At 51.0% G+C, this 23,300-nt stretch overlaps 1 protein-coding gene across 2 annotated transcripts; it reads left to right on the top strand.

The window, feature by feature from the left end:
• The first annotated feature begins 2,633 nt into the window (after window positions 1–2,633).
• NCALD (neurocalcin delta) lies at window positions 2,634–23,275 on the top strand. 2 transcript variants are annotated; one of them, XM_054167130.1, is made up of 4 exons: window positions 2,634–3,026; window positions 12,417–12,522; window positions 13,669–13,788; window positions 21,245–23,275. In XM_054167130.1, exons 1-3 carry the CDS (start codon window positions 2,649–2,651, stop codon window positions 13,764–13,766), a joined length of 582 nt encoding a protein of 193 aa, XP_054023105.1. In that variant the 5' UTR covers window positions 2,634–2,648; the 3' UTR covers window positions 13,767–13,788; window positions 21,245–23,275. The 2 variants fall into 2 exon arrangements, with proteins under 2 accessions (XP_054023105.1, XP_009896459.1); XM_009898157.2 differs by lacking the exon at window positions 21,245–23,275 and having other exon boundaries at window positions 13,669–16,028.
• Window positions 23,276–23,300: the final 25 nt, after the last annotated feature.

Genomic DNA, 23,300 nt, shown 5'->3' with positions numbered 1-23,300 from the left:
AGAGAGTTGGGGCTATTCAGTCTGGAGAAGAGAAGGCTCCAAGGAGACCTTATTGTGGCCTTCCAGTATCTTAAGGGGACCTACAAGAAAGCTGGGGAGGGACCTTTTAAGGTATCAGGGAGTGATAGGACTAGGGGGAATGGAGCAAAACTAGAAGTGGGTAGGTGCAGATTGAATGTTAGGAAGAAATTCTTCACCACGAGGCTGGTGAGACACTGGCACAGGTTACCCAGAGAGGTGGTGGAAGCTGCCTTGAGGAGTTCAAATTCACCTTGGGGAGAAGAGGAGCTTCTCATGACAGGAGACAATTAGCCTAAACCCAAGAAGCCTCAATTTCTTCTTCCTGGTGCCAAATAGAAGAGAAAGCAGGTGAGCTCCAACCTGTGGCACATTTCTCACTGGCTGCTCTGACGTGCAGGGATTCTGTGCTAGCCTTCGTTTTATAGAAGTATTACCTCTGTCTGGAAAGGACATTTGACTGAATGCTCCTTAGCCCCTCCAGACATCACTCATAAATCCACCTCTGTGGCCCAGAGACTTCATTCTGACAGCAGTCTGGCAGGCTGGTACAAACGATTTTGCAGTTGCACTGGTTATTCATCGCCTGGCTTCCAGCCGTGGCTGCCGTTCACAGGGCGAATTCTCAGGCGGGCTTCTGTGGCTGGAGGAAGGCTTCCCACCCCCCAGGTGTGGTGCTGAGCTTCCAGCAAGCCAGGTGAGGTTGCCTCCTGCAGCCAACACACTCAGGCTCCAACACTTGAAACCCAAAGGGTTAGCAGAGTCGTTCGTTAGTCAATCTGCTGCACAAGGCGATATGCAGCAACTTGCCTTAAATGAAATGCAATTAAGGTGATTTAACAGAAGCTGTATCCAATAATATTTCTTAACAGTCAATTTAAATGGGGGGGGGGAGGGGGAAATTCCAGTTTGGTTGCCTGGGTAAGGGTTGGAGGTTTTTTTTTCCCCCTCTTTTGGTTTTTTTTTTGGAAAGGGATTTCTTAAAGAAGCTGTGACCACCCAGCTTATTATTGCTCAGTAATAGATCCAGTTTCTGGCTGCAAGGAGAATTAAAAACCACAGCAATAATTTGGGGTGGGGGAATCCACCACTGATAAAGCCCTTTTCAGATTGTATCTGCCTTGTTTTGAACCAAAATGGGAGTTGGTCCAGGCCAAACAAGAAAGGGTTGCTCTGGATGGGGTGCTTGGTGCCATGGTTTAGTTGATTAGATGGTGTTGGGGGATAGGTTGGACTGGATGATCTCCAAGGTCTTTTCCAACCTGGTTAATTCTATTCTATTCTATTCTATTCTATTCTATTCTATTCTATTCTATTCTATTCTATTCTATTCTATTCTACCCTATCCTATTCTATCCTATCCTATCCTATCCTATCCTATCCTATCCTATCCTATCCTATCCTATCCTATCCTACGCTACCCTATCCTACCCTATCCTACCCTATCCTATCCTACTCTGGTTAGAGCAATGTATCTAGAAGGGCTTTGGAGCTCCTGGTTTCAGTGACAACTGCAGGTGCACCTTGTCCCATTCTGGAGCAAGAGCAGCTGAACATAGCCCTTTGTAGCAACCTGGTTTCCACTAGAGGTACAAAAAAAAGATGTCTTGGTCAGGTCATGTCCTTGACACCGCTGGGTAACCGGGGTGGAGGGGGTGCTGCCCCACACAGCTAGTCCCTGCACCCTTCTCTGCTTAACCTGCTGCTGGGAAGGAATAATAAACTGCACCAGTACAGGCTGGGAGGTGAACTGCTAGGGAGCAGCCCTGTGGAGTCCTGCTGGATAACAAGTTCTCCATGGGGCAGCAATGTGCCCTGGTGGCCAAGAAGGCCAATGGGCTCCTGGGGTGCATTAAGAGGAGTGTGTCCAGCAGATCCAGGGTGGTTGTCCTCCCCCTCTATTCTGCCCTGGTGAGACCTCACCTGGAATATTGCATCCAGTTCTGGGCTCCCCAGTTCAAGAAGGACAGGGATCTGCTGGAGAGAGTCCAAGGCAGTGGTACAAGGATGCTGAAGGGACTGCAGCACTGCCTGATGAGGAGAGGCTGAGAGCCCTGGGGGTGTTTAATCTGGAGAATACTGAGAAGGGATTTAGTAAATGTTTATAAATATCTGAGGGCTGGGGGTCAGGAGGCAGGGGACAGACTCTGCTGAGCTGCACCCTGGGATAGGACAAGGGGCAATGGATATAAACTCCAGCACAGGAGGTTCCACCTCAACATGAGGAGGAACTTCTTCACTGTGAGAGTCACAGAGCACTGGAGCAGGCTGCCCAGGGAGGTTGTGGAGTCTCCTGCTCTGGAGACTCTCAAGACCCATCTGGATGCATTCCTGTGTGACCTGTGCTGGATTGGTCCTGCTCTGGCAGGGGAGTTGGGCTGTGTTTAAGCCCAGGCTGGACGAGGCTCTGGCCAGCCTGTTCTAGTGTGAGGTGTCCCTGCCCATGGCAGGGGGGGTTGGAACTACATGATCCTTGTGGTCCCTTCCAACCCTGCCTGATACTATGATACTATGATGACTGGATGACCTCTGGAGGTCCCATCCAAAGCCTAACCTCCTGTGATGCTGTGATGCTGTGAACTCACAAGGCTTGTTCCTTTCCCCCTGCAGGTAACATTCTGACACGAACAATGGGCAAGCAGAACAGCAAACTACGCCCCGAAGTCATGCAAGACTTGCTGGAAAGCACAGACTTTACAGAGCACGAGATCCAGGAGTGGTACAAAGGCTTCCTCAGAGACTGTCCCAGCGGGCACTTGTCCATGGAGGAGTTTAAAAAAATCTACGGGAACTTTTTCCCTTACGGGGACGCTTCCAAGTTCGCGGAGCACGTCTTCCGCACCTTCGACGCCAACGGCGACGGCACGATAGACTTCAGAGAGTTCATCATCGCCCTCAGCGTCACCTCCAGGGGCAAACTGGAGCAGAAGCTGAAGTGGGCCTTCAGCATGTACGACCTGGACGGCAATGGCTACATCAGTAAGTCCGAGATGCTGGAAATCGTGCAGGTACGTGCTGCCCCCCGCCGCACCCCCGGGGCCAGGGCGGGTGCCGGAGCCTCCCTCTCTGCCCCTGCACTCAGCACTGCTTAGGCCACACATTGACTACTAGGTCCAGTTCTGGGCCTCTCAATTTAAGAAGGACATTGAGACACTTGAATGTATCCAGAGAAGGGCAACGAGGCTGGGGAGGGGTCTGGAGCACAGCCCTGTGAGGAGAGGCTGAGGGAGCTGGGGTTGCTTAGCCTGCAGAAGAAGAGGCTCAGGGGAGACCTCATTGCTCTCTACAACTCCCTGAAGGGAGGTTGTAGCCAGGTGGGGGTTGGTCTCTTCTCCCAGGTAACCAGCCCCAGAACAAGAGGACACAGTCTCAAGCTGTGCCAGAGGAGGTTTAGGCTGGAGGTGAGGAGAAAGTTCTTCCCAGAAAGAGTAATTGGCCATTGGAATGTGCTGCCCAGGGAGGTGGCAGAGTCCCCATCCCTGGAGGTGTTCACAAAAGGATTGGATGTGGCACTTGGAGCCATGGTTTAGTTAGACATGAGGTGTTAGGTATTAGTTTGGACTTGATGATCTCTGAGGTCTTTTCCAACCTTATTGATTCTGTGATTCTATGATACTATGATTCTATGTTCAAGACCTGCCTGGATGAGTTCCTGTGGGACCTGGTATAGGGGAGTTTGATGCTGGATGTTAGGAAGAAATTCTTCCCAGAAAGAAAGATTGGCCATTGGGATGTGCTGCCCAGGGAGGTGGTGGAGTCCCCTTCACTGGAGGTGTTTAAAAAGAGACTGGATGAGGCACTTGGTGCCATGGTTTAGTTGATTAGATGGTGTTGGGTGATGAGTTGGACCTGATGATCTCAAAGGTCTTTTCCAACCTGGTTAATTCTGTATCTAGAGATACAGAGAGAAGAGAACGCTGTGAGGAGACCTCTTTGTGGCCTTCCAGTATCTGAAGGGGGCTAAAAGACAGCTGGGGAGAGACTTTTGAGGGTGTCAGGGAGTGACAGGACTAGGGGGAATGGAACAGAAATAGAAATGAGTAGATTCAGACTGGATGTTAGGAAGAAGTTCTTCCCCATGAGGGTGGTGAGAGACTGGCACAGGTTGCCCAGGGAGGTGGTGGAAGCCTCATCCCTGGAGGTTTTGCAGCCAGGCTGGAGGTGGCTGTGAGCAACCTGATCTAGTGTAAGATGTCCCTGCCTGTGGCAAGAGCTTGCAGCTGAATGATCCTTGAGGTCCCTCCCAACCCTAACAATTCTATAATTCTATTCTGTATAGGTGATCCTGCTTTGGCAGGGGGGGGTGGACTGGATGATCTCTCGAGGCCCCTTCCAGCCCCCTAACACTCTGTGGTTCCTCCTCCCAAGTGAGTCAGTGAAGCAGCGCTGCCGCCCGGCGCTGAGCGGAGAGCATTTGGGGGGCTGATGATCTTGGTCCTGTGTGTAACTGCTTGGATGTGAGATGTGACTTCATTTGGGAAGAAAAAGAAAGGAAGTGTCACAGTTCAAAGTGCAGCTTTTGATATCTGTTGCAAATTTTCCCTGGGCTGTGTGCTGCGTGGGAAGTTCTCCCTTGGGACTTCCCTTGGGCTAGAGCGCAGCAAGCAACCGGCTGCTAAATGAGGCTCTGTCCTCTGGGAAACCACTGACAATTAATTACAATTAATTGCAATCATACCAAGTAAGTGCCTGAGATCGACCAGGCAGTGTACTTTTAAGAAGGAAGGCTTCCTGCCCAGGATCATGCACAGAATTGCCTGCTTGGAAAAGACCTTAAGATCATCGAGTCCAACCAGAAAAACCATAGAATTGTGAGGGTTGGAAGGGACCTCGAGGATCATCCAGTTCCAACCCCCCTGCCATGGGCAGGAGCTCCTCACACTAGATCAGGTTGCTCAGAGCCATAGAATCACAGAATCAAACAGGTTGGAAGAGACCTCTTCGTGGTGCAGAGCCACGAGGATGGTGAAGGGAGTGGAACATCTTCCATATGAGGAGAGACTGAGGGAGCTGAGGGCTCTTTAGCTTGGAGAAGAGGAGACTGAGAGGTGACCTCATCAATGGTTATAAACATGTAAAGGGTGAGTGCTGAGAGGCTGGAGCCAGGCTCTGCTCACTGGTGCCCAGTGCCAGCACAAGGGGCAATGGGTGGAAGCTGAGGCACAGGAAGTTTCATGTATATGTGAATAGAATAGAATAGAATAGAATAGAATAGAATAGAATAGAATAGAATAGAATAGAATAGACCAGTTTGGAAGAGACCTTCGAGGAGGGTGACAGAGCCCTGGAACAGGCTGCCCAGGGAGGCTGTGGAGTCTCCCTCTCTGGAGATACTCAAAACCCACCTGGGATGCATTCCTGTGTAATCTGGTGTAGGTGCTCCTGCTCTGACAGGGGGGGTGGACTGGACGAGCTTTTGAGGTCCCTTCCAGCCCCTGAAATTCTGTGATTCTGTGACCATCAGCTCCTCCACAGTAAGAAATCCATCTCCTTTGAAATGATGCTGGCGTGAAGAACCAGCTGACATCTTTGAAAGGTGTCTGTCTGCTTAATTGCAGCGAGGTCTGCAGCCCTCGTGTCACACCAGCTGCCTTCACATGAAGCTGCCAGTACAAACAAGCCTTCTCTGGGTAGACAATGATTCCACACACAGCTTCTTAGGATGCATTTTCTCGTGGCGTTAGTGGGAGTCCCACCTCCCTTCAGCTTCCTCTGACATGTTTTTACCCTTGAGGCACATCACTCTTCTGATGGCTCTGAACCCTTTTCGATGTGCTGCTGTATTTACATAGCTTGGAGCTGTATAGTGCAGCACTGCTTGAAAACAGGGCAGGGGGGGAGGGGGAAGGAAAGGCTGTTAGCAAGATCAGTTCTCTGCCTGGAAATGCTGAAGTGCTAGCTATGTGCTGTATTATTCAGGCTTATATTTGTGCTGGAAACCAAGGGAGAGGAATGCACACAAATTACAGGCTGTGATGGCAAACTGCCTGGCTGGAGCCAGCCTAATGCGTGGTGCCCTTGTCTCTCTACAGGGCTATTCTCATGTCCTCCAAACAGCTGGTAGCTAACAGCAGCACTTACTCTGCTTCAACAAGACCAGATACAGAGCTCAGCTGTCAGTGCAGGGTTGTTGTGCTTCACTGCCTCTGGTTTGTATTCCTGTATCTCAGCTAAAGATCAGGACTGCCTTCAGACACAGAGATCTCCCTCCCTGTCTCTGTGCCACCATGAGCTGCGTGGAATATTTGCATTAGAAGATACTCTGCTCCTTACAAATCTTTCTGTCCTCTGGGTAGGACAAACAGGCTGTCGATTGTTGGTTTTGTAGCTGTATTTCTCCTCATGAGAAAACAAAGAGAGTCCCCAAAGAAGTAACAGAGCACAAAGCAAACACAAGGAGCCAAACCCAAGCAAGCGCCTCCTCCTCAGGGGAAGACACCCCAGGCACCCCAGGACCACATGCTGTTGTCCAGTAGCCTGGGAAGCCCTCAGTGCTGAGCAGCAGCACAAACCCCTCAGACCAGAAGACTTGCAGACAGGGAGAATAATGCCACAGATGTGTGCCTGTCAAATTTGATGGAAATAGCAGCGCCCAGAACCTCCGCAGCGAGCCAAGCGAGGTCCAGCAAAAGCAGCAGCTTCTCCCCATTGCTGCAGAGCTGCTCAGCAGCATCATTAGAGAGACAGAAATGTTCTTCCCCCTCTTCACAGCCCTGTTGGTACCAAACTGGAGCATAATACTTTACAACCAGGATGATAACCAAATGAAACTGCAGCTTAGGAGTCAGTGTAGGACAGCACCTTGCCAGTTTGCACATCCAAGCCAGGGTAGCACTTGGACCTCATGCAGCCCTCAGCCTGGCTCTCCAGCCCTCCCACTATACTTCTTGGGAGAAGAGAATGGAATGGAATGGAATGGAATGGAATGGAATGGAATGGAATGGAATGGAATGGAATAGAATAGAATAGAATAGAATAGAATAGAATAGAATAGAATAGAATAGAATAGAATAGAATTAACCATGTTGGAAAACACCTTTGAGATCATCAAGTCCAACCTATCACCCAGCACCATCTCATCAACTAAACCATGGCACTAAGTGCCTCACCCAGTCTTGTCTCAAACCCCTCCAGTGATGGTGACTCCACCACCTCCCTGGGCAGCACATTCCAGTGGCCAATCTCTCTTTCTGGGAAGAACTTCTTCCTAACATCCAGCCTAAACCTCCCCTGGCACAGCTTGAGACTGTGTCCTCTTGTTCTGGGGCTGGTTGCCTGGGAGAAGAGACCAACCCCCACCTGGCTACAACCTCCCTTCAGGTAGTTGTGGAGACCAATAAGGTCTCATCTGAACCTTCTCTTCTCCAGGCTAAGCAACCCCAGCTCCCTCAGCCTCTCCTCATGGGGCTTGTTTGGCTCTCTCCTCTTTTCAGACCTCACTTGAAACTCAACTCTGTGGTGCTGTCTGCTCTCACCTCACATTCTGAGGGATGGCACAAAAGTGGGCCAAGGACAGAAGAGCCTAACAAGCCTGAGCCACAGCCATGCCTGCACTGTGGACCATCAGTGGTCCCTCAGCCCTTTCTGTGAGGGAGCTTCCCATCAGGCAGTGTGCTTGGAGCTCTCAGCCTGTTTCCCAGGGTTTTACAGCACCGGTGGTGTGCCTGTATTCCCCTGGTCACCCCTAGCTTCCACTGCTGGGATAGGCTTGGCTACTCAGGCTCTGCAAATGTGCATGGTAGATACATGACACTGAAGTAGAAGAGCACATTTTCTTACTTTTTGGAGAGGTTTCTTCTTGCAGAGTGTTAGAGAGAGTTCTAATCACTAGAGGAGAAAGTTCTTCCCAGAAAGAGGAATTGGCCACTGGAATGTGCTGCCCAGGGAGGTGGTGGAATCATCATCCCTGGAGGTGTTCACAAAAGGATTGGATGTGCCACTTGGAGCCATGGTTTAGTAGTCAGGAGGTGTTAGGTATTAGGTAATAGGTTGGACTTGATGATCTCTGAGGTCGTTCCCAAGCTTGCTGATTCTATGATTCTATGACTTTATAAAACCCAAACAAAAGCATAACCTCTAAGAACTATCATTTTCATTCACAAAAGGTCATCTGGTTTTAACATGGGAAGACAGGATTCTGCACCAAAAATCTTCCTCAGCCATCACAATCTTTCTGACAGTGAAAAGCAGAACTCTGTTCTCTCTCTCTCTGATGCCTGTCCCAGAGGAGCCCATTACAAGCCTGGCACACATTTGCATGCAGGCAGAGCAGGAGTTTGTTGTTCTCAGTGGGATATTTGCATGAGACAGCACAGCAGGCTGAACACTAAATGAGCACCACCAGCCTGGAAGTCTCCATTTCCCAGAAGAAGGCTGCCCCTGTTGCTGTGGCATCACTGTATCTTAAACAGCACAGGGACAAGAGGTGTTTGGCTTCTGTTTCACTCTGCTGCTCTTTGTGCCCCCTCTCAGCAGTTCTTTTCACTGCCACGCTGATGGTTACCTGCATTTCCTCTCTCATGCTCTGCCCTCACCTAACAGTGCTGCAGGCAGTGCAGGCCTTGCACTCCTGCTGAGCATTGCAAGAAGCTGCTTGTGGCAGCAGCTGCAGCAGCACTGGCAAAGCAGAGCTCCTGGTTGAGATGGCTCATGTCCCACAGAAGCCTCAGGAACTGGCCAGGTGCCAGGCAGATGAGTGTGAATGGTTCCTAACAGCTTTCTGAAGCCTGTTTTAGAACCACAGAAATCACAGAATGCATTGGGTTGGAAGGGACCCTTGGAGGTCACCATGCAGTGAGCAGGGACATCGTTAACTCCATCAGGTTGCTCACAGCCCCATCGAGTCTGACCTTGAATGCATCCAAGGATGGGGCCTCCACCAACCTGCACTGCAATTTCTCTGCAGAGCAGTAGGGTGGAGGACCAAAGCTCTGCATTCCTGTAAGCTCCATCTCCCATAGTGCTGTTGACCACCCACAGCCTGTCACAGGCTCACCACCCCTGCCCATGAACTCTTCCCCTAGGCCAGTCTGCAAAAAGCTGTGCTTAGAGGCACACCTGAGCCATCCCCACGGAGCTGGCTGCACACTTTGGAGGATCACATAACCTGAAGCACTTCAGTGGTGGTCTGAGAGTTGCAGTGCCTGATGGAAGAAGGTCCGTGGGGCACTGCTACACCTACCAGGCACAGCACATCTGCATAGTACTGTGGGAAGATGCTTCAGAGCCTGCCCTTGTGACTGACTTCACCTTAGATCCTCTCAGATTCTCCTGCTCTAGGAATGCTTTTCACATCTCCCATGTGTTTGCCAACAATCTGAATATCCCAGACCACTCAGAAAACAGCTGCAAAGCAGCTAGAAGATTCATCTTCGTTCCCCTTGCTGAAATGGAACATTATTTGGTGAGAACCTCTTGTAAAAGCTCAAATAAGAGATGAAAACCTTGTTCTAAGGGTACATTTTTGACCACATGGAGTCCTAAGGCATCCTAGGAGTACTGAGCTGCGAGCTGAGAGTAATCCTTTCAGTCTAACACAAGCACAGCACGCAGGTTTCACCTGCTGGGCTCTCTCACTTGTAAGCCCAGAAGAGACAGAAGCTGGTGTGTCTCTGGTTTTAGCTGTCAACATTTATTTCAACAGAGTAAAAAGGACTGACTGGAAATGTGTGCTGTCATTGCTGCCATCAGCATGAGAAGCTCGTTGACACTTTGCTAAGTATAGCAGGAAACTGCAGCCCCCACCAAGGTCTCTGGCCCACACAGAGCAATGGCAGCCAGCAGCTGGGAGCAAAATGGGCCAAGGAGTGATGCACACAGGGCTCTGGAGGAGCCATTTCTTCGTGGCCTTTAGGGATACCAGGGAGTTGGAAGCTCTCCTGCCAGAAGTCCACCTGCAAAAGCTGCCCTGACCTAGATGGCTGCTGATAGATAACGGCCTCTGAACCTTCTCCTTCTGAATGCCACCAATGGCTTTCAGCCCAAGTGCTGTGAGGCCAAGGAGCTGCACCCCATGTGAAGTGGAGTCCCTGCAGCCTTTCAGTCCCAGGCTGCAGCCCGGGGCTGGTGCAGCCCAGCCCCATGTTAGTACCACACCAAAGCAGCTCCTTTCGGAGCCTGCCGTTTCAACCAAGCGGGGAAGAGCTCTGTGTAGCTGCTCTGTGTTCATGCAGGGCCAGGCTCAGGATTTTTAATCAGCTTTAGCTGGCTTTTACTTGGGGAAAACTTCCCCCTGAACTCCTGAGTGAGGACATAAGAATCTGTGCAGAGTAACCATTTTCAGCACGGCAGGAGCGCTGCTATGTTATTCCCATCTGGCTCTCCTAGAATATCTTCATCTCCTATTCCCTTCACACGCCTCTGTGAAAAGGACCCTGCAGGATGAAGTCATCCTGAAGTGCTCTTTTTTTGTCCTAAAGATCTGCATATCCTTACTATGGTTACTTTGGTGGGGGTCAGACACACCTGCACTCCTGGCCAGGGCCTGCCTCCCACACGTTGAATGCGGATTCTCTGCCTTGCCATCTTCTCATGCAGAGTGGGGGAGTGACCCCTCCACCTCTCTTCCTACACTAGACAAAAGACTGCTTAAGACACTTCCACACTGGCAGGTTTATAAGCATCATCTCTCGCTGGCTCCTGCAAGCCTTGCATGCCAACAAGGACAAGGGAGGTGGAAATCCTTGCTGTCCACCCTCTCCTTTGCTTTTTCCTTCCCCTGTTGCCTCCTTCCCTCAGCTCCCTTGTCCCTGTGATCATGCTGCTTGCATGTTTGTTCTTTCTACTGTCCTCCTGGTTATCACATGATCATGGTTGTGTGGGCAGGATCCCTGGCACCCTTCTTTTGGGAGCCTTTGGGCACTTCCAGAGTGCAGATGATGGTGATGATGATTAAAATGGCACTCACCACTTTTCCACTGAGGCAGCAGCTGTTTATGCTCTGTTCCCCACTACTGGGGTCCAAAGACAGCCTTACCATGGGGCTGGGACCCTCCAGCAGACCACTAAGAGATGAATAATTAATTAACCAGACCAATGTCTTTCTCAGAGTGTAAGTCTTGAAGTTATTTAAAGGCCAGGAGACATGAAAGGAGAGCTGCTGGCAGAGGAGAAACCAGCAAGATGGCCAAGGAAGGAGGTGTTCCCTAGTCTTGAGGGTAGAATGTCTGTGAGTTTAGCAGCACCCTCCAGCTGGTCAGTCAATGCTGTTATGCTCCTGGAGCCAGCTGATGGGGACCCTGGTCCTGATGATGGGAGTGTGCTAGGCAGAGAACCATCATGAATGGGAAGAGGAAAGAGGGGAGTTCCAGTCAGCCATCCTGGACTGGCAGCAAGGACCCACTCCCAGAGCAGAAGGAAACGGAGAGCAAAGAGCTAAAGCAATCACATCTGCACCAAGTTATCAACTGCTGGGGAGAAACAAGGATTTGGAAGGGATCTACATCTACAGACCTGAGGTGGAGAGCAAAGTGACTGCCCATGCAGCACTGGTCAGCCAAAGGCCAGCCAGCTGCTGTGGGAAGCGGCAGAAGCTGGTCAGAGCAGGGCAGCACTGGTGAGTGCTGTCTCTGCAAATGACCAGGAGGCCATCAGCCTGCAGCCCTCTGGCTGCTGCTGTTCTCACAGCTGTGTGGCACTGTAAAGATGTCTAACCCAAAGCCCTCTTGTTTACTGGTACTGCATCCTCACATGTGCAGGCAAGGTTTGCAGAACCAGTTCAGAGACACCTACTCATCTTTGGTTTGAAAGGAGCATTGCCTCATGTGAGACTAAGGGAATAGATCTGGGTGGGACCAGTGCCATGTGGGGCCAGAGCATCTGCTTTCTGTGGAACAAACAGTGAATGGGGCTCCAAGCACACCAGCCCCGAGGCAAAGGCAGCTCCTTGGTGGTCAAGCCACGGCAAACACAGGCAGGCAGTCACTGCCCACCCTCTGGGCAGGATGCTGACCAAGGGAGGAGAGAAAGGAGATGAGGGGGAAGCAAAGACAGGGTAAGGGGCAGAGCCCAGGTGGCCGAAGCACAGAGGCACATTGCAGAGCAGAGCAGGACCGTGCTGGTCTTACTGTTCCCTTGGGCAGCAGAAACTTCCAGTGCCCAAAGTGCTGCACAAGTGGTGAATTCATCCTTTTCATAAGGGTGTAAACTGGGTGCAAACATAGGCTGTGTCTGACCATGACTAAATAAGGGAACACAGTCTTCCATAGGTGAGTGTCCCACTGAAGAGGGCAGCTGCATGTACTGATGCCACCTGACTCCCTTCAGCATCCAGGCAGCACATCCCAGACCGTGTTCCTGGGATATTTTTTGCCTCCTTTTTTGTCACCAGGAGCTAATCATAACCCTGCCTCCAGATACTGTGCTTCTTACCAGCCCTGTGCTCCTCTCATATCACACAGGCAATCTATAAGATGGTGTCTTCTGTAATGAAGATGCCAGAAGATGAGTCGACACCAGAGAAGAGGACAGAGAAGATCTTCCGCCAGATGGACACCAACCGTGACGGTAGGCACCCTGCAGGCACCAGGGCAGCTGCCTCTGCCTCTGTGCTGGGTGGCTGGGGTGTGCTGCCCACGTGGGGTGACTCCTCAAACCTACCACTCTTCCTTCAGCCACCCAGGCGATGCCACCACCGTCCACAGCCAGCGGGGCATGAGGACGGGCAAGGCTTTACCTTGCCAGGTTGCTTTACCAGGTGTGGTGGGTTGAGATTCCCCCCTCCCCCCCCCCCAGCATTAACTTTGCCAGACCAACTGGGTTAGAAGCAAATGGAAGCTGTATTTACAAGCAAAACTACTCTCTACAATGGCATGCAATGATTATGTACAAAACACACAGGAGTTACAATGTGATGCAGGGATTTACAGTTCACAAACAACACAAAAATCCCCTGGGTCAGAGACCAGGGAAGCTGTTCCACTGTCCCTCCTCCCCCTGGTCAAAGAGAGAAAAACACGGGTTGGACTTAACTAAACAACCTCAGCACCAGCTGGAGGGAGTGCAGAGCAGGGCAGCAAAGCTGGAGAAGGGTCTGGAGGATAAATCTCATGAGGAGCAGCTGCAGGAGCTGGGGCTGTTGAGTTTGAGGAAGAGGAGGCTGAGGGGAGTCCTCACTGCTCTCTACAGCTGCCTGTGGAGAGGTTGGTGCTGGCCTCTTCTCACAGGTAGTGCCAGAACAAGAGGGAATGGCCTCAGGCTGCACCAGGGCAGGTTTAGGTTGGACATGAGGAAGAATTTCTGTCCTGCAAGAGTGGTCAGGCACTGGAACAGGCTGCCCAGGGAGGTGGTGGAGTTGCCAACGCAGCCAAGCCAAGGCCAGCCGACGAGCAGGTTAATCTCTCCCAAGCAAAGCAAGCAGAGAAGAGCTCAGAAAAGAGAAAGAATTGGTTTGGTACAGCCAATTTTCTAACAGATATTCCTCCACTGAATTGGCTCAGAATAATCTTCACTTTTCCTTTTTACCCCCAAGAGGGAGTTGTTTATATTTTCCTGCTCCAAACCTGTAAGGGAATTTTAAAGGCATAGCCTAAAACCACCGCACCAGGCATTTTCTTTGGGCTCCCCCCAGCTTCCCTTCCACCGTGCTTGTGCAGAGGCTTGGCAGGTCTGCTGCAGGCCACCACACCTGCTAAGCAAAGGTTTCTTTTCCAGGCAAACTCTCTCTGGAAGAGTTCATCCGCGGCGCCAAGAGCGACCCCTCCATAGTGCGACTCCTGCAGTGTGACCCCAGCAGCGCCGGGCAGTTCTGAGCCCCTTCTTGGGATGAATTCTGTATCTGCTTTGTTGATTTGGTTTTGTTTTGGGGTTTTTTGGTTTTGTTTTGTTTTGTTTTGTTTTGTTTTGTTTTGTTTTTCCTTGCCAAACAACATTCATGGTAGTGTTGCCTCTGTATGGCCAATTATGCCTTCGTTTGTGGCATCTTATAGCTTCTTTTGTTGTGGATTAATTCTGAGAATGCTGAGTTGCTCTTACCGGGTTGTGCAGAGCAGGGCAGGGCAGGGCAGGGCAGTGCTGGTTTTCAGCAGATGTTGTGGTGTTAGCATTGTTTTTAAAGGTTTCCTTCCAGGGGTGGTTTTGTTTTCTTTTAACACGTCTGGTGCGGAAAGGACACGCTGAGATGCAGTAAACCAGCAACAAAACCCTGGGCAGCAAGACACTGACAGACTTCAGGTTGCTGCTGCGGTAGCTAAGTATTCACCTGCAGGAGCTGGAAGTGTCATAGAGGTGGAAGCAAAGGGGCTGTGATGAGTAGGGCAGGATTCACCCGGGACTTGCTCTGCTGTCCAGAAGGCACCAGTTCAGGTCAAAGACAGGACTGGGAAGAAGTATGAAGTGCAAAACGTGTGGGGGGGTGCAAGCAGTGCACCCCTGCTCCTATGCCTCCTTGTTTCAATGCTGTGAACCTTTTGCAGGTGGTGAAGCAGAAGGGATCAGACAAAGGTGAATGGTTTGGGCTAGGTTCACGGCGGCTGCTCCCTCCTGGCTGTGCCTGAAAGCTCAGCGCGTTGCACTCCTGACCCCCGAACGCACGGCTGACAGCTCCTCTTGCCATTTGGGGCCAGCAAAGGCAGACAGAAGATATGGAAAACCAGGTGTGGACAATGACTTTAAGGGGGATCCTTGTTGAATGTGGCAATTTCAGGTCAGTAACAAAGCAGTTTCTGCTGAGGAGAGTGGGCGCTCACGTGAGGAACCCGTGGACGCCTGCAAGCAGCTCCCCCGAGGCACTTCTGCTGTCCGAATGCTCTTGCACAGTACAAAGTTTGGGGCTGTTTTGGGCTAGCTCCACGTAGCTCATGGAGTTTCTGGGCCTGCTCTTAGTGGAAGGCTGTCATCCAAACTTGTTTTAAACATACAGTTGTGGGATTTCTATTTCATCGGTTTTTAGCAACGTTTGAACCATTCTGTACTGCCATGAGGAAATGGTACACTCTGTGGAATATTTATATATATATATATATATATATATATAAAAGAAAAATTAAAAGCAAGACAAGATCAGCTCTTGAGAGAAATGTTGAATGTTTATCTTTTTGCCCAGAGGCAGGAGGTGGGAAATTCGCTGCTGCCAAACTGTATCCTTTGGTCGGTGCTGCTGCTGCATGCAAAGCTCTCGCACAGCCCTGGGGTTTCACAGGGACTTTACAAGTGCTGCTGCAATGGAAAAGCTTTAGTGACAGGAGGCATGGAAATGCTTTAGTGACAGGAGGCATTATGCTGACTAAATTGGCATTAATCTGTCATTAGCTAAAGTCTGCTCCCTGAGCCTGCTGGAGAGGTACCCGTGTGGGCAGAGCACAGCGCTGGGAACCGGTGAGCTTGTTAACCTCTGCCTGACAGGCAGAGTTGGGGTTTTTGTCAAGTGACCTTGTAGATGCTAATCCCCAGTAGCCTTAATTTAAAATAAACTGCAGAAAAGAAGTCTGCTTTGCAGGCAGTGATGAGCTAAGTACTAATTAGAAGTGATGAACAAGTAGTTGAGTATGAATAATGTTTTTGTTGAACGCTCGCTGAGAGAAAAAGTCCTGGGCAGATTTTTCCTTGCCATTTGCTTTGCCAGGTGTGAAGTGCAGAGCATATTCAAATACAATAAAAACCAGCTGAAAACAGCATTGCTAATCAGTTGTACTAAAATTACTCTGAGTGGCTAATTGCACTCGATGAACGTCTTCAGGCACACACCTTTGTCTCCCGCAGTCACGGAAAAGCAGCTGCTGGCATATTCCCACTCTGTTGATCAAAGTACCCAGCAGAGAGGTGTGTGGGGAAAGGAGAAAGCACAAGAGGCCCAACCACAGACACAGCTTTCAGTAGCTGTTGGGAGCATCACTGGCAAACTCAGCACCAGTTCTTCTTCTGGTGGATGGGAATGTTCCCCATGGCTTCCTCCCTGATCCTCTCTCGATGTGCCCTTTGAAGGAGAGTTTGTGCTACCTTCTTCGGGGTCATCTTCTGCTTTACCTGGAGAGGTTCTGGCCCTCTCTGCTGTATCCACCGCCTCGTGGATTCAAAGTCATCTTCCCTTTTGAGTGCTTTGAAGGCTGTTTTTCAGCAGGGTGGTCCTGCTCTGGCAGGGGGGCTGGACTCGATGATCTCTGGAGGTCCCTTCCAACCCCCAACATCCTCTGATACTGTGATTCTGTGAGCCTGGCCAGGCTGCTGAGGATTGCTGCAGGAAGGTCACTGGATGTGCACTGATCAGCAGCCCCTCGGTCAGATAGGAACCAGTCCCCCCGCCCCAGCTGCTCCTGGGGTGCTGCACCACCACTGCTGCATGGGCAGGACCAGGTGATGCTGGAGGAACCCGGCTGAACTTCTAACCTGACAGCTCAGTGCAGGCACCCAAATCAGAGCAGCCCAGAGCTACCTACAGAAGGTCAACTTGGGTGCCTTCTCATCTTCTCCCTAAAATGTGGAAGCAGTTGCACATGAATGGAAGTTTTTTAAACCACTGACTTTTATTTAAGTGACTGAAATCCATCTCCTTTGGTCTGTACAAAATATTTCTGACCTACAGCATAGCCTCTCTGCTTTTGCTGTGTAGTTCTGGGGCTTTGGGAGCAGGCTTGCTTCACACATTGACACTGCACAACACACGTTGGAAAACACAACCTGCAAGGTGGCCCCAGGCAGTTCCTGCCTCAGCTCACCGAATCTGGGAGAGTAAGGCTCAGTCTGCAGCTGCAGAGGATGGAGCTGGAGGTCAGATGATTCTCTCAGCTTTTGCAGTTTGCTGAGGTTATTCTTTTACCTGCCTACCCCTGTTAATAGGAATTCTTTTCAATTATTAACTATCCCTTCCTTTCTCTGCCTCTGAGTGTACTTAAAAGAGATCCCTAGCTGAAGTTGTGATAGGAGCATCTGCAGACCTCGGGCCAGCAGTGGTGTGCTGCTGCACCTTGGGCTGGGATTTTCTGCTTTGCTGATGCTGGCATTTGCAGAAGACAAACTGACCTGTCCTGCATAGAACAGCACAAGACAATCAGCAGTACTTCTGTCCAGGAAGGATGGCAGGCAGCAGAGGGTATTTCACATCATCTCTCAGCTTTAGTGTGTGCTCCAGTATCAGCTGCATGTGAAAGAGGAAAGCTTCACTCACCTGTTGTGCAGATGAGAACATCCTGCGTGCAGACTGAGTGCATGGCAAATGCTGCTCCCATTTATCCAGCATTCCCAGTCAGTTTCCCAGAGGATGTGAAGCCAGAGGATGCAAGAGGTGTGACCAGCAGCAGCCTGGTTCTGGGTTAGGGTGCTCTGACAGGGGAAAAGGGAACACAACCTTTGTAAACCCAGCATGCCTGTGGTTTTGTGAGCACTTAGGGTTTGAGAGGGACCGGAGAAAGGTCTGTGTCTCAAGAGGGTTTGAAGCCCTGTGAGTTGACAGTAGTGGATGTTCCTGAGGTAGAAGATGCTGTGCTGTTCCTCTTGCTGTTGGTAGGAGTCTGCAGGGTTTTTACCTGCTTGGGGCATTTTGTGCTGTATTGTTCTCTGTTACAAAGCACAACTCTCACCATCTCCAGGCACTGCTGCTTAAAACAGTGAGGCAGAAGCATCTGACTTCCACAGCTGGATGACTTCTATGTACAGAAGTATTGCACACCAGCACAAGAAGTGGTCGCACATGGCCAAGTCCCCATGGTTTAGTAGCTGTCCCTGGAGACTGAGCCCCGAGACCTTTCAGCCTGTGCTCTCTCCAGCCATGGCAAATGTGCAATAATGCAGCTTAGCTGAACTTTCTTTCCCTGCAGACCAGGCTAAGTCGCTTCACCTTGCATCTGCTGCGGGCTAGAAGCGCACACAGGGGCAGGGATCTCGGCTTAGCTGACTCATGGAAACTTGCTGACCTGTGGTAACTTGATGTTGAGCCCTAATCCACAGACTAAGCTGAGATGAGAGCATGGCCATGGCCGTGCCTCTCTCGGTCCATGTGAACCAGGGGACACGGTGACAACTGGCAGGCCGCTGGGGACACGTGGCTGTGGGAAGGGAATCCCTTGTGTCAGAATGAACTCTTTGAGCTCTCCCTTCTTTGAAAACAACTCTCTCTTTCTCTTTTTCTTCCTCTTTTTTGGTTAGCAACACTGCAACATGACAGCAGTGTAGCAGGAGCAGGACAAAGGAAGTCTCCTTCAAAAGAGTTTCCTTTTGATGCCTAAGTGCACAAGCACCAAGTAAAACCAGTGGAGAGGAAGGCTGGGCAAGATCTCCTCAGCACCCACTGCGCCAGCACCTGCTTTTGTCTTTCTCATGGTGCTCCCTCAGCTTCCTGGTGAGGTGGTCCTTAGCCTCAAGAGTTTAAGTGGTGCAAGGCTGGTGGAGAAGAATATTTCACCTGCCCTTTGCACAAGCACTTGGATGTGTCCTTTGCTCTGTGTCTGACTGGGTGGGACCTTGTGTAGTGGTGGAAGTCAGGTCCCTGGGTACTGTGGGCAGAGCTTGTGCCTAGAAATGCACAGAAACATGGCAAACAGCAGCCAAGCACTGCTCAGAGCTGCATGCAGAGTTCCCTGCTGAGTGTGCAGATAAGATACAAAGCAGTGGTGTGTCAGAATCCTGGTGAGAGGTGCTCTGAGCCTGGGCCAGACATGGCACCTTCTGGCTGAGCAGCTCTGCCTGCTACTTCAGTCAGAGGTGCTGGCAAGACACCTTTAAATCCCTTCATGCAGCTGCAGGAGCAGAGTAACTCTGCTTTTATGTAGATGGAACAGAGATGTTTGTCATGCCCCAGTTAGGAGCTGAATGTCAGCTCTCAGGAGGGGCATAAGGCATTTCCTAAGTGTAACCGAGGACAAAGCATTGCCTGCAGGAGCTTTCTTCCCACTTGTGGTGGACAAGAAGCTCCCTTTGACTCTTAAAGCTCAGATGAGGTTTGTCAGGCTGGAGAAGGTGAGAAGAGCTGTCTTTAAGCACACAGACCCAAAAAGCAGCAGGGTTTGTAAACCAGCATGGAAAACAGGGACACCAGAAATCAGGATCATCCCTGAGGGGCTGCAGAAGCTGTTAGGTGCCTCTGAGGTTCAGAGCACGAGACCAGCAGGTCAGATGCAAAGCCAAGCTCCTCATGCCTTGCAGGAACCGTTCCTGGCTACCAGGGGTGTCTCAGCAGCTCCCTCTATTCTAGCCTGGCTTCTGCTGCTGCTGCTTCCAAATCCCTTTGCACCAAGCAGCTGTTTCGAGGAGGGGATTTTCACTGGTTCAGGCAGGAACCTTTTCAGACACACTCTCCATTTCTTACCTAGTGGCAGTGGGGAAGGCCAGATGTGAGGGGCTTCTTGCAATGTACAGATTTGATTTCCTCACTGCTCCCACAGGTTGCCAGTGCCACTTTACCGTGTGCAGCTAGCATCAAGCTATTCTGTGGAAAATGCTGACCAATGCACAACAGAGGAGGCCCCAAACCCAGTTTGGGCTGTAGTGAGATGGAAAGCTGTGAGAGACATCTCTGCCCTTAGATCAGGGCCTGAACTCACAGGGTGAAACCCCCTTAGCAACAGTCAGCACAGAACAGCTCCCCTGTGCCATCCTGCTGCCTGGGAACTCCTGGGCTGCTTCGGTCCCATATCAAGCACTTGCTGAGGCTGGGAGCTCTGAGTCCCACCACACAGAATTGCTCATCTGAGGTTGTTCAGCCAGCTGGGTGCTTCCCAGACCTCGAGGCACACAACAGCCACCCTCTCCATATTGTTTACTCACCATGCAGCTGAGATGGCTTGGATTTGCTCCTCTTGCACTGACCAAAGATGTTCTCAGCTCCCCAGGGCCGGCGGTCAGGGTGCTCAGCTTTCCAAGGTTGTGTGCCCACCTGCCCCTTCCCATCCCTACCCTCTGTGTGAATGGATGACACCACCAGCCCCTGACACCTGGAGAAGCCAGGCTTGATGAATGGAGGTGGAACAGTTTCTGATGTGGTTCCTCTGCCCTCCCTGTGTGCTACCATTCAGGGCTGGCAGGATGAAACCTTTGCGGAGCAGGCTGAGCCCTGTGGTTCTCCTTGTGGTGTTCGTTGATGCACTACAGGCTGACCCTGACCAGGGCTTGCTCTCCATTCCCACACTTTATTCCACAGAGAGCTGGTTTCTTCCAGGCAGGAGCAGCATCTTCCAGTGTGTCACCATTCAGCACATGGCACCCCAGCGCTGCCTGGAGCACCCAGATGCTGCGGGCCAAGGATCATTTTGGTGCAGCCACGTCAGGCAGAAACTCTCCCTGCCACCTGCCAGTAACACGTGTGTGTGTGTGGGGGGGTGACCTCTGGTTTTCTCTTCCCTCCTCTGGGGACAGAGGTTGCAGGAATATTCAGGGCTGGCCTCATGTCCCCCCCCCCAAACAGGTGATTAGCAAACCCACCTGAGAAAATCCTCTTAAATCCTAAGCTTCATTTGTGCTGTTAATTGGCTGCACTCAGGCGGAAGATTAATGGCTCCTCTGCAGTTGTTTGCAGGGGAGAGCTCACAGATTCTCCCCACGACCACCTCTTTATTTCCTGCCACTGGCTCATTCCCATTTCCAGGGCAACCAAATAGTTTTCATTAGTATCTGGGAGAAAAATGAGAAAGAAACCCAGAGTTTCACTCTGATAAGGCCCTACAGAAGCTTACTGAAGACGCTGTGCTCTGCTAGCCATGGGAACGCTCTGCACTCCACGTTTCCTTGCTCATTTGTGTTTAATTCTCTCATTCATGCTTTAGCTGTGATTTACATATTCTGGATCCTCTCAGATGCAGCCCTGTTGGTCATGCAGCTCATGTGCTAGCAGAAGCCCCAAACGGGCCCAAGGGCAGAGCTGCCTGAGCAGCCAGCAGCGCCGCAGGCTCGCCCTGCCTGCTGAAAATGAAGTGCTTAATTACATTAGGGATTAATTGTGTCTGCACAGCTGCTGTATGGAGACAGGTTGAGCCTCATTTCAATATGCTGATCTCTTCCACTTGCTCACTTCAGTTCCATCTGAGCAGCCTTGCAGTTAATATTTCTGCATTCAGATCCCTTGTGCTCTGGAACCTGAGGTGAGCAACGCTGGCCTCGTTTGGCAGAAACACTTCATGCCTGAGTGCAGGACGTGATGCACGCAGCAGGAAATAGTGACAGGTGTGTGTGTACTTTGGGGCAGGTATTTTTGATGCTGTAGATGTTAATAAATCAGCAAAGGCTGAATGGATCCAAATGTCCAGTTCCCATTGAAGTCCATGAGCATTCCACAGGGAGAGCTTCCTTACCTCTGTTCCCTCAGCCTGTTCCTCCATCGCAGCGCAGACACCAGATCTAACTTTGCACAGGCTACCAGAGGCAGCCTGACTGCAGCAGCACGGGGTTCAGCACCTCCTGTGTCCTGGCCAAACTCCATACCTCTCAAGATGAATGCTTTGTAAGCAAACCTACATATCCCAGGGAAGACTTTCACAACTTAGAAAGCAGAGGGATGCCTGTGACTGGCTCTGCATAGCTTTCTGACGGCTGTCTGGAGCTGTGAGTATCCTGCCTGTAGTTGTTGTGATGTGTTCATTCCCCTCCCCACCCCAGTTCTGTTGCAGGCTTCTCTGGTGGCATTCTGAGACTGCAGCCAGTTCTCAGCCTGGCAAAGCCCACAAAAAAGAGGTCAGCTGCCTTCAAGAGGACTGAGGGTAGCTGCCAGGACTTGGTGCTGCGCTGCTGCCTGCTTTGGGAGCAGGTACCCAGGGTGAGGCACCGAACCTGCCTGGTGAGATGGAAGCAGCTGAGGCGGCCACCAGAGGAGATGGGGAACTGGGTGGAGGGTTGTGTCTGTGTTTTGTGCCCCCCAGCATGCACACCACTCCCCTGCTAGTGACCCCCAGGTAGGACCCTTCCTGAACTCCTAGTGCCAGAGCAAAGCCCCCGTGTGTGGATGAGGTGCTCGCAGAGGTGCTCAGACAAACCAGGTCCTTCCTTAGGACTCTCCTGGCCGGAGCTGCCCAGGCTCTCCTCTGCACCCAGGATAAGCAGCATGGGGCAGGCTCAGCAGCACTGGTTTGCATTTTGAAGGCTGTGCTAATTCCATGTGATATTGTTGTGTTTTCCTAGTGGCATCTCTGATGTAAGATGTAAATGCTATTTAAGATGATTTTCCAGTTGTTTTTGTTACTGCTCAAGCTCTAGAGATAGCACCAAGGACTGCATGCTCCCGCGGCCGGCCTGCTCCGGCGCTGCCACAGCTGTACATGGGCACTGCTGTCTCACCAGGGGCACAGGCCCTGCTCTCTTGGTTTAACAGGAGGCAGGTTTGAGCTGAATTCTTCCTGAAGAGTCTGGGGTTTTGTCTTTCCCTCTCTCAGACTCAAGCTTCCCTATTCCACGCCGTGTCAGTCCCAGCCCAAGGAGGACACCTGGGAGGAGGGTCCCCCAAGCCAGGGCACCCCCCTGGCCCCTTATCACAGGCTTCCTTGTCACTTAGCTCACCTGCACATCCAGTGTTCCTTGGGGCTGCTGACAACAGCAGGACAGAACTGAGGGGCTCACATTTTGAGACCACTTGAGAAAGTTGAGTGAAAAATGAAATACATTTGGAGACGTGAGGAAAAGAGCCTGAGAGGCAAGTCTGGGCTCAGAATCTTCTTGGGGTGCTTAATACAGCAAGAACTTGAGGTCAGCCCCTACAAGACAGGACCATTTGGGGGGCTTAGCTCTGCGCTTCTTGCTGGGTTTGGAGGAGGAGGAGCTTGGATTCAGCCTCTAAGGCAGGGCCGAAGGGATTGAGTCTGAGAGAGGCATCCTCCAGCCTGTGTGCAGGGCCAGCAGAGGAGCCCTGCTGCAGCTCAGGAGGTGGTTTGTCCTTTCAGTTCTTCCCTTTTCACTGCAGACAGCAGCTCGAGCTGCACCTGACAAGGGACTGACTTCCAAAGCATGTCCTCCCTCGCTGTGCAGACACTCACCACCAGCTTTGTGTGGTCAAAAGGCTCATTTGTGATAGCTTCTTCCAGTGCCAAACACGAGCAGTGTTGTGTGAAGGGAAGTGAGGAGTCGTTTGGGGTTTTTTATTTACTGTATTGTTCTCACTGTTGAACAAATATTGTTTTTAAATGTTAGATTTTTGGAGACTTTTTGTATTGTAAACTGTTTGGTGACATGGTGCTTTTTCATACTGGAATTACTGATTGCACCTCAATATGACTTATTTTGTTCTCTTCTATAAATATGTAACCTTGAACACCCCTGATGACAACCAGTGTGTGGTGGGTACCAATGGTCCAAACTCCCCTCCTGAAATCCCCTGAATGTTCTTCCCTACTAATAAAGATCCTGCTGCAGCCAGCTGTGGTGTGCACTGTCCT

Source organism: Dryobates pubescens, chromosome 14, assembly GCF_014839835.1.
Source record: "Dryobates pubescens isolate bDryPub1 chromosome 14, bDryPub1.pri, whole genome shotgun sequence".
In the NCBI taxonomy this organism is placed as follows: Eukaryota; Metazoa; Chordata; class Aves; order Piciformes; family Picidae; genus Dryobates; species Dryobates pubescens.
This window is presented reverse-complemented; position numbering and strand designations above follow the sequence as displayed.

What these genes read in the sequence shown, in the direction of transcription:
- NCALD (XM_054167130.1), top strand. Translation starts at nt 2,649, where the DNA reads ATGGGCAAGCAGAACAGCAAACTACGCCCCGAAGTCATGCAAGACTTG. An exon ending in AGATGCTGGAAATCGTGCAG is followed by an intron (nt 3,027 to 12,416) that starts GTACGTGCTGCC and finishes CATATCACACAG; the next exon opens with GCAATCTATAAGATGGTGTC. An exon ending in GATGGACACCAACCGTGACG is followed by an intron (nt 12,523 to 13,668) that starts GTAGGCACCCTG and finishes TTTCTTTTCCAG; the next exon opens with GCAAACTCTCTCTGGAAGAG.